This window comes from Numenius arquata, chromosome 7, assembly GCF_964106895.1.
Source record: "Numenius arquata chromosome 7, bNumArq3.hap1.1, whole genome shotgun sequence".
In the NCBI taxonomy this organism is placed as follows: domain Eukaryota; kingdom Metazoa; phylum Chordata; class Aves; order Charadriiformes; family Scolopacidae; genus Numenius; species Numenius arquata.
In genome coordinates, this window is record NC_133582.1 from 43388507 (window position 1) to 43399438 (window position 10932).

The window sequence follows — 10932 nt, forward strand, 5'->3', positions numbered from 1 at the left end:
TTCTCCAGTGAAGAGCAATAACGAAAACCAAAACACCTCAGAATTTTATACGCGTGTCATCCATCACACCACTTATTTTAAATGACATTTATTCTCAGGCTCCTGACTATCAGGAACACAAGCCTGCAGGCCCCACCACCTTCTGCATGACAGAATAAGCTGATGCTTATACTCTGCTGGGATCAGTCCCCCTACCAAAGGTCTCCAGCCATCCCCTTTTGACACAGCAACAAGATGGTGAGGTCTCTGAGAAGGTGTAATGCAAAACCCATGCCCTCCCCTGCACTACACACACCACTTTTACTTTCCACTAGCTCCAGCTACACAACAAAAGCAAACAATCCCACATTATATATCTACACCATGTGTGCTCCTGCAGCAACCCAGTGCATTCACACCATCCAGGCTCAGTCCAAACGGATCCAGCTTTCATGGCCTCAGTGACCGCAGCTCCTGTCTGGGAGCTATGGCAACATCTCCTGTGACCAGGGGCACAGCTCCCTCCTGCAAACACGCAGCCACACTCAGTGTGTCATCCCTGTAACGTACTGGCAGAGCATCTGTGAAAGTCATCACCCTTGGGACAGTCCAAAATTCCCCTGGCAGGCACCCCTGGGAAAGCTTAAATAAGAAATACAGGTGTAGCAGCTATTTTTACTCTTCATATGAAAATGAGGAGGTCAGAAGCACCAAGGCAATGGCACCAGGAGCACTGGGCTTGGTGCACTTGCTACTTACGTGACATGAAAAGTGCGTTTGTGGTTCACGAGAAGAATGGGCCTGTGGTCAAGGCAATAACGTGGGAATCAATTTAATTCCCTGCTCTATGTCTGGCTTCCTGTGTTACTGCCAATGAGACACTTCGACCCATTCAAAGGGGTTCAAAGCTATAAATATTCTTAATGGTGTTTCCTGCAAGAACATTCACATCAAAAACTTAGAGGCTCAGGAACAGCACAGCAGTGCAATTCATCCATGGTCCCCAGGAGGAGGGAAGCCTGTTAGGAAGACAAACCACACCACCTTCAACTTAGTTATCAAACCCTCTGGTGTGATGTGCCTCCCTACAAGTGTTACTACTCAACTGCCAAACTCTTGCTTTGTTCAGACCTTTACCTAGCAGACATGGGTAAGAGAAAGGAGAAGACGACAATTCCTGCAACTTGCTGCCATGAGCAAAACCGAGACAGCACAGCATATGCCATGCAATTTTTCTAGCACAGTCCTCAATTCCTAGTTTCTGTATTTCAGTCCCTTAAAAGATGTTCTTTCCCCAGAAGAAACACTAGTTATTGATAAAAGCAAGTATGCAGCCCTAGCTACAAACCCTGTGAGTCACACTTACCATTTCTGATTTTTTTTTTGGAAAAAAACCCATGGGTTTGTTTTTCTCATCACTGTACTGAATATATGCACAGATTAGATAAACTGTAACAGAAGCCATGCAACTGACAAAAGACATCTCAAACACCCAAACAATATTTTAAAAGCGCATTTTCCCCCCTACTCGCTCGTAATTTTCCATGATCATTTTTAAGAACACCTTGTTACTGATTTTGCAAGAAGAAAGGTGATATTGAAAGCTGACTGGCTAACATTTCCAACATTCCCTCCTATGTGCTCAAAGAAGATGACAATAAACCTTTTTAAAGCTGGACAAAAGCCAGTTAAGGCACTTTACCTTCAATACATGTTGCAAAGTACAAAAAAAAAAAAAAAAAAAAAGAAAAAGGGCACTTGAAACTTCTCAATTAAGTCTTAATAACCAGACTCTCACAACCTAGGGGTTTGTCACACACGTCCTCCAGCAGGCAGAGCACTTAATGCATCACGTTGCAACATCTTGTCCTACACCCATAAGAGCTCCACTCTTATCAACTTTCTTCCTGGAAATCCTCAGCGCTTTTCTCTGAAATAATAGATTTCACAAGCACAGTTTTAGGGAGGATGCCAGACTTGTACCCCATATATGCTTTTGCTGCAATTAGTTCATTATTAAAAGCAGACTTTTCCAGTAACTTGCTGTTGGGCAGCCATCTGTTACTGCACCTAGAGAGGTGCGGGCCATCCGTACAGCAGCATTTTAGAGATCCACCCTCAAATGTGGAAAGAAACTAAAATACAATTTTGCACTTAAACTGCACCTGTTGGAGAATAAAGCATGCTTGTTTTCCTTTCTCACGAGTGATGAGCTGGTGTTAGATGCCAGGTGACAGGCAAATAACTATTTCTGCCCATCAAATGAAACATGTATTTTCAAACAATTTTCTGTTTAAAATGAACTTAACACATCAACCAGGTATGAAGCATCTTAGTACCAAGCACATCTAAATTTCATTTACAAAGACTGTCCTATGACCTTGGTGCACAGAACCTCCAACAATCCATTAAACCAGCCTGAGAGGCGTATGGGAAATGAAATTGCTGACGGAGAGACAGGCTTCATCTATTTCCAAGAGGCAGGCAGAATCCATACCTGCATTCCTCTCCTACAGAGACCTACCAGCTGCAAAAGATCATTTCCAAGTTAAAATAGCATTGGTATCAACAATGTTGAAATGTGGAAGCAGGTACGATTCCCAATTACATACACATCAGATTTCTGAGCACATGCATGTGCTCAGAAATCTACCTCACAGCATCAAACAGGTTAATGGTATTTTTAATATCAATTTGATGCCTGAGCAGTTCAAGTAAACCAGACTGACTACCAAACCTTAAAAACAACGTGCAAGGAAGGGGTTAAGTAACATCTCACTTAATTTTTCAGCATGGGGAAATATCTTTTTTTTCCCCATACAGCTACTAATTTACCATCTAAGAACAATTAAAATTGGTATTTGGAATATCTAACTTATCTAATTAATCTAACCTCCTGCTTGCAGACAGTTACAGGCTGAGTCTACAAATACACTGGTATTTTCAGTCCTCTTAGAAGAAGAGAGAGGAAAGTAGACAGGGAAAAGCATTGGGTGCTCCTTCCAAAACAAGATTTCTGTCTAACCCTTTCTCCCTTCCTTAGGCTAGAAACCCATCTCTGCTTCAAGAACTTGAATCAAGTAAAGCCCTTTGACTCACTCAGCTGACAAAATCTTTCCAGAGCCATAGCAGAGGAAGGAGCCTTTCCTTACTCATCCATGGATGAAAGCTGAAGGCAAAAAAACCAAGCAGTCCATGTGCAGGAGGCATTTCCTATGGAAACAAGTAGATCAGAGAGAGACACGGAAAGATTTGCCCTGCTAGTGCTGGACGAATCCATCAGGCATGTATATCGCACTCCAAAGACCAGCAGGAACACCAGCCAGTGAGCTGCTTCTCCCTTATCTGTATTGTTATGGACACTGGAAAATGCTGCACAGGGAAGCTGATAACATGGCGGATGTTTCCACAGATTGACATTTCCCCAGGCCAAGCAGGCCTGCTCAGAAAGAGATTCCTGCCCCTGACAGGCCATTCTTCTGTAGCTTGAAAGATTGAGGATATTTTTTAAAAGTGCACTTAACTTGAAAGACTGAGGATTTCATTATTTTTTTTAAAGTCTACTTAAAATTTGTGTGTGTGACAGGGTCAAAAGCTTGAGCTTTACGTCAAAAACAAATATTTTAGTGAGGAAGTAAGAAGAGCAACTCTAAACACGATAACCCTTCCCTTTCTGTGAAGGGTTCAAATGGTGACAAGGCTCAAAAGCGAAAGACCACCACAAGTGATACAGCCCTTTCCTTTGACTCTATCCAACACCAAGCCAGAGTGACCTTTAGGATAAATCCAGGACTAAAAGTAACACAAAGACTCACAGATCAGGACAAGAGGATCTAGGCAAGCATGTACAAGAAGGATCCTAACCAGGTCCTACTTACAACAAGCATGGCTGAAAGCAGCACTGTTCGGCTCTAGTTTTCATGTGCAGTCGTCTCCCCTTAGCAAACACTGGCAAGCTCGTAGCTCCAGCAGCACAAAAACTCTCACTAACAAAAACCACATTTGGGATAGCTGGGATTCCAGTGGTAATTTTAATGGCATGTGCTGTATTTCCCCTCCCTGCAATGCTGCCAGAGGGCCCCTGGATGAATTTGTTATATCTGAATTGTACTTTCAGGAGCCAGTCAAAGACACATAGGAGTTAGCTGACAGGCGAGTCACGCACATTTGTTAAGTACATTTGCAACTCCTGATGTGAGTTCAGATGGAGATACATTTCCAATAAACAGGAAAAAAGCTCAAATAGCAAGGCGCCACTCTAACTTGCATTTGGCCAAAACATACTTGTATCTCCAATGCAAGATGTTTCCCCCACCTCTTCGCAGACACGTCAAACATAAACAGGGATATTAGTGAAGCCAAGTGTTAAATCCCTCAGAGGACCCTTATCATCCTTTTGCTGTGTCAGTAATGCTCAGCATTGCACTTAGTATGAGCAGCATTATGGATTTTAGATCAAGCCTAATCAAAGATTCATTAACAGGCAATACATTAACGCAACATATAACTACCAGCCACTCAGTGCCCTTTAGCAGCTTTGCATCTCCTGAACAGGCTGTGAGCGTCATTGGGTCAGGATATTTCTCCAGGGTTTAATAGGATAGGTCAAAAGAGCAAAAAATGAGTAATTATATCAAGTAAAAAAATAGAAGTAGCCAACTTCAACATATCTGCTCGAGTGATGCATGTAAATCCACCCCTCACAGGTGGCTTGGGTGCAGAACTTATTTAAAAAAAAAAAAAAAAAAAAAGGCAGGCTGATTGACTTAAAACAGAATTCCACATTTTATCACCTCTGTGAGCAGCAAACACCAATGTTTCCTATATTGTTCAAATGCCGACATGTCTCTAAATACACCAAGAAAGTGTAGTCTCAAAATCCTAGAAGCCTCTACCGATTTCAGCCCCGTAACATTTCGATCGGGTAAAGTTGCATTTTTCCTTCCATTTTGCAGATGTAGACCCGAGGCACAGCGAGAACAAAAGCGTGGGGTTTAGAAGCATTTAACACCTACAGCACTTTTTTTTTCCAGTTAATGGGAACTGGAGACAGTCAGCAGTCCCATTTAGAGCAACTGGTGCAAAGCTACAGGAAGTCCAGAACAGACTCAGGGTACTTAGATGCCACAAGGTTACCCTTCCTTGTACTTATCTTATCAGAGAGTACATCAAGTCACAAAAACATCGGTGTCTTTTTCTGGACTTCCTTCAAAGAAATATACCTCCTACCCAAATGCTCCCATTGCTTTTCCAGATTATTCTGGGAAAAAAATTCAACAGTAGGAATGTATGGACCACAAAGTAATGCTACAGGAAGCTGGCAAACAGCATCTTGTGCTGTAAATAGCCTAATGATAATGATATTGTTCCCATTAAAGTCAACTATGAGCAGATATGGAAAAGATGAGGAAAATAATAAAGGAAGAATAGGACAAATATAACTCCATTGTCTGGTTAAAAAAAAAACCCAAACAAAAAAAAACAACCAACCAAACAACCCATCTTTCTTCTAATGAAATATCTTGCAATAGCAGCAACACCACAGACTAGGAAGGGGTAGCAAGAGGGACCCAAAGCAGCTAATACACGCCAAAAGAGCAAATCTTCAAAGGCAAACTCAGCACGGCTCTCCCAGAGGCCCACATTTTCAGCAGCATTCAAGGATTTTGGAAGTCTTTGAAGCAGAATGATCCCGGTTCTAAACTCTCCCTTCCAAACTCTGGATTTATCCTATAAGGCTGCTTGCAAAGCTTTCTTTTCTTGTCCAGAGTATGAATGCAGGGCTTTTCTTCTAACCACAATTGTTGGTTTGTTGTTTGTTTTCTTTAATATCTTTCCTCTAGAAAGGCCTTAAGTCCATTTAAAATGCATTTATCAAACGTATATAAATTAAGCCTTGCTTACAACATCCAACTGCATCTGACCTCAAAATTTAAGCAGATCAAACGTAATGAAAATCTTTCTGGATTAAAAAATTAGGCAGTTGCATGATACCACAAACTGGCTGCAATCCAGTAAGATTTTCAAATGAAAAGTGAAGAGGAAACGTTCATGAAAGCATACTGTTGATGATATTTCAACTTAATTCCATCAAACACTTCTTACAGTAATGCTACAGACAGATCTGCAGTAAACATTTAATAACACAGAGGTAGAAAGCATCATATAATCATTCTCAGCACTGACACCCAGTATTTCTTAGACTTCGTAAAGTAAGCAACAACGTTAAGAGCAAGCTAATGTGGAAACGCTGCTCTCTTATTTAAAATGATATATCCAGGAGCCTTCCACCCTTTAGAGCTCAGCATGTCACACACATAGTAGCTACAAATCTCCAGGCTCTACAAACACTGGAACACATGAATAATTTTAATCAAGCAGTAAAATCCCATCTTGAGTCATTGGGACTTATTTCATGAGGATGCATTTGCATTATTATTACTATTCTATCTGCTTCATAATACATCCTCAGTGCAAGGTTATGACAAGACTAATGAAATCCAAGCAACTATCCATACCACCATCTTTCAATTTCAGTACCTCGGCATGAAATAGGGAGACTGAAAAACATACATGTAATGATATTATTTTTTTAATATGGGTATATAAATAGTCCTGATGTCCATTTAATTGGTACTGTTGCAGACTAGCATACTGATTTTTAAAGTTCACTCGTAAAATTTAAATCAAGTGACACTGAACAGTTTTCACAGCTGAAATATAGTTTAATTTTGCATAAGAAATAGTCCCCCATTCCACTAAGTTTATTTGCAAATAAATTCATGATGTACATGCCACAAAGCACAGAAAATGCAAACAAGTAGGGAGAAGAAAACAGCCACGTAAGAAGGCTGCTTTGTTTCCAAAGAAGTTCATAACCCTATGTTCTGCTTGGTGCATACAGTGGATACTCCAATATTTATAAATACTGCCAGAAACCACCCCTTGCTCCAGGTACTCATCTCATGAAAACATAAAAGAACAAAAAAAGGAAAAAAAACAAACCAAACATAGACTTTGACATTTTGGAGATGCAGAACAGAAATCTATAGATGTTCATCACTGCAATCTCAGCATGTTTTGATACAGTATTCAAAATATTGTAACGTTATCAAAATTATTTAGGATGTGTAGCGTTTGACGCCAGTTTTCCTTTAGCAGCATATACTTCTTACATTTCCATCTTCTCCGTTTTCCAGTTAAAAGAAAATTTAGACACATAAGTAGGACAGCTTGTTTTGATTTGTTATTAGATCAATAACGCTGAGCCTTCCAGAATAACTACCAAGTAGCTGAAGCTCAAATTTGGGGCCTCAGAAACAATTTCTTCAGAACTTTCTATTAGATTTTAAGTGTCCAAGAAAGCTTCTTTTCCCAACTAGGAAGTCTTTTCCTTCAACTCCTTCAACTTTTTTTACTCTGAAAGTAATGACAAAAAAGGCAAAACTAACAAGCTAAAAAAAAAGTAGCCACCAAGGACGAGATCCTGGCAGGTAATTGTATGAAAAAGACCTCTTAACCAAATAAACTTTCACTGTCTATAATCACAAGAACACAAACCCAAACTAGGGATTTGTAAAAATAGAACTCGTCTAAGTTTAGTTTCAAAACCTAAAAATAGAGTTTGGCAGTGGGGGGAGGAGCAGGGGTGTCTCCATACAGGGTTTTCACGCTGTCAGCATCCCTCTACCTTCCCCCTTTCTATTCCAGCTGTTAGCTCAACCCTCACCTTTAAAAAAAAAAAAAAAATCATCACCAGACTCTTGCTGCCAAATTACTGTTCAGGATGGCATAATTCAGGAGTGAACCTACTCAAAAATAGTGTTTTGTTGCTCACAAAATCCAGCATGCACAAAAGGAAAATGCAAGGGTGAATTCTGTACCTCCAGCTCCGTCTCTCTGCGATTGATATCATCTGTAGATTGATTTAGTTTTTCCAGCTCCCCCTAGAAAGAAAGAAAGAAAAGTCAAATGCATGTTAAGAAATCAGGGGGGGAAAAAGTGTCCGAGAAGGGTCAGTCAGCATCCCTGCTGGAAGCTCACAAGGGCTGTGGCTTACAAATTCAATGAAAAGAGAAAACCTTGAGATGTTTAGAATAACTTTGCCACTGGTCTTCTACTTTGCTACATACAAGACAAATAATCAGAGGAGCTCCTATAGTTTTATTTTAAGGCAGTACGTTTCCTGTTCTGGCTTATTCCTCACTATTAAAAACAAACATAAGGTACAGTAAATTCTGTCTTGTTAATCAATATAGTCAGTATCTGCTAGTTTCCAGTGAGATACAGGCACACATGCCACAAGGATTAGCATAAAGTTAGTACTATCACAAGAGACATACAGTGAAAGCACAGCATTGATAAGAAACATGCTTTGCAGCATGAGAGGCATTTCACTCCGGATTTTGGCAAACCATTTTAAACACAACCAGTCAACAGGACATATGATTATATTTACTTAGTCTGCCTGCATGCCAACATTTTGATCTCTTAACAGCAAAAACAAAGGTGGTAAATCCCTTGAATAAATATTTACTAGAGGTGGTGTTGGCATGAATGAAGTTACTGTAAAAACAAAGCTCATTCTTAATGACTTTATTACCACAAAAAGCAACCCTCAGGAGCAGACTCCTTTATTTTAGCAACATGTTACTCCATGTGAGAACCTACGATTTCAACAGGAGCGTTCTCTAACTCAAATGTTATTTAGTTTTCAAGCGGTGTAACAGAATCCGCCTTGAAATGTTTAGCTGTATAAATGGAACACTGTAAATTGATTGTCACTTGAGCGATTTCCCACTAGATTACAAGAATGACTCTGGTTACAATCAGAAAGGAATTAATTGCAACAGTTTAGTTTTCTAATCCTGGGAGGTCAGATTTCATTTGCAGCTCCTAGGATTTGGAAAATACATACCTGCAAACCCATGTTTTCTGAAACAGACACTTATACAGAAATTACCTAATTACCTTTTACTGTAAGGCTAAGAACATTATGGCTCTCATGGAGGCAGACACAGCAGCCTGTTTTTTCAGCCACACAGAAAACTGAACAAAACCACTGTTCGGCCAACAAGGTGGAAGTCAGGTACATGGAAACATGTTGCCAGCTGCACAACCAAAGGCCAAAATTAGATCAATAGACACTAACAGAGCTCAGCTTCTCAAAATCAGGGCAATAACAGGCCAGCTTTTGGCTGAGGGCCTCTCTATGTGTAACCATGTTTTGTGAATTTTGCAATTGCTCTGCTCAACCCTGGAAAAGAAATGCTCACGATGGAGAAAAAAATGACAATTACAGCAAGGAGGGCCCTATGCCAAGGATCCATCCTCTCAGCAACGTACACACATGCTTATATTCACTCATGACAAACAGCCCTAGAAATGCCGGAGGCAAAAGCCATAAATCTGCAGAGACCTAAAAATACATTTCATTTCAGGGACCACAGCGTGCTGAAGTTTACACTAGGCAATTGGTCAAGACGTGATTTGGGGGAGAAAAGCTTTGTTTAGAAACCACACAAGAATAAAAAGCATTTCAGAAGGCATTCATAGAGAGGAAACACCATCTTCCACTAAAGCTCCCTTTTTTAAACAAACAAAAATAATTTTAAAATCTTCGGTTTCCCCCATATACGAATTTCCGAGCATCAGCCCTCTTCCACGAGCAAGGTCACGCTGTCATGGCCAAAAATAAGAGGGGAGGGGGGATTTCAGGAGGAGAAGGAAGGACGCCCAACGGAGCCCGGGTCTGCGGGGTAACAAAGGGCTGGGGAGCCCCGGGAACGCTTTCCCCCGGCACCCGGCGGGCGACGAGACACCCGGGGCTGCTCTGCACCGCCGCAGGCAAATATATATAAATATATATATAAAAATATATATGTGTGTGTGTGAGTGTATGTATATATGTGTATGTACATATGCATTAGAAGGCAAAGATTAAAAATAAAAGGCAATCATTATAATAATTGCTATATAAACCACACACATTTTAAAATAAATTTTACAATTAACACACACACGCCCCCCTCCCCGGAGAGGCCGGCAAGGCGCGGCGCCCCTCACCTGGATGCGGGGGTCCACCTCCTCCTCCTCGGGCCGCGGAGCCTCCTCGGCGGTTCGGCCGCGCCTGCCCCCCGGTTCCATGGCGGCCCCGGCTCCTCCGGCCCCGGTTCCGTCGCCTCCCGCTCCGCCGCTGCCTCAGCCTCGGCTCCGGCGCCGCGGCCACCCCGGCCCGGTCCCCGCCCGGCCCCGCCTCCGGGGAGGGGGGGAACCCCTCCCTCCCCATAACCACCACCCCCCCCCCCCCCCTCTTTGTGCATTCCCACCGCGAGGAGGAAATGAGCGCAAAATTGCGGGGGTTCCTTTTTTTATTTTCTTTTTTTCTCTTTTTTAATTTTTTTTTCTTTTTTAAAGCCTCCTTCCCTCTTCCCCCACACCCCTTTTTTTGTGTGTTAACGCTTGCGTTCTGCGGTGCTCGCCGCGCCGGGCAGACAAAGTGCAAGCCAACTGCAGTGCCTGAAACCAACATGAGAAGTTTCAGGTGGAGGGAAATGCTAACAAAACCTTTTTCTTTCCTTCTTTCTTACATTTTTTTTTTTTTTTTTTTTTACTTTTCCCCCCTCTTTTCTTCTTTTCTCTTTTTCAGGCTGTGCTGGGGGCTGACACGTCTACGGGGAAGAAAAGGGGAGAGAAAAGGGAGGAGATAAAAATAATACAGGCACTTTCAACAACCTTGAAAATTCAAATGAAACCCAGATTTCTATTGTGTGACAGCTGAGCAAGAACCTATTGTACCCACTGGATGCAGCAGAAAAAGACACACTAGAGACGTGTCCTTTTGTTGTCAGTAAAAAGGAACTTCTTGCAAGAAGCGCTGATGCTATGTACATGCACGGCCCCTGGCCAGCAGAGCACTTCAGATTAGGGTCTCCTTAATCGTGGGGGCAGTGC

At 41.7% G+C, this 10932-nt stretch overlaps 1 protein-coding gene across 1 annotated transcript in view; it reads right to left on the minus strand.

Moving 5' to 3' along the window:
- Positions 1-10187, minus strand: part of SH3BP5 (SH3 domain binding protein 5) — a 52234-nt gene extending 42047 nt beyond the window's left edge. Inside the window, exons 1-2 of the mRNA XM_074151010.1 lie at positions 10045-10187; positions 7863-7925 (exon numbers count right to left, since the gene is read on the minus strand). Coding sequence (XP_074007111.1) covers positions 7863-7925; positions 10045-10125 — 144 coding nt within the window. The 5' untranslated portion in view covers positions 10126-10187. The remainder of the gene's footprint in view (positions 1-7862; positions 7926-10044) is intronic.
- Between the last annotated feature and the right edge of the window lie 745 nt (positions 10188-10932).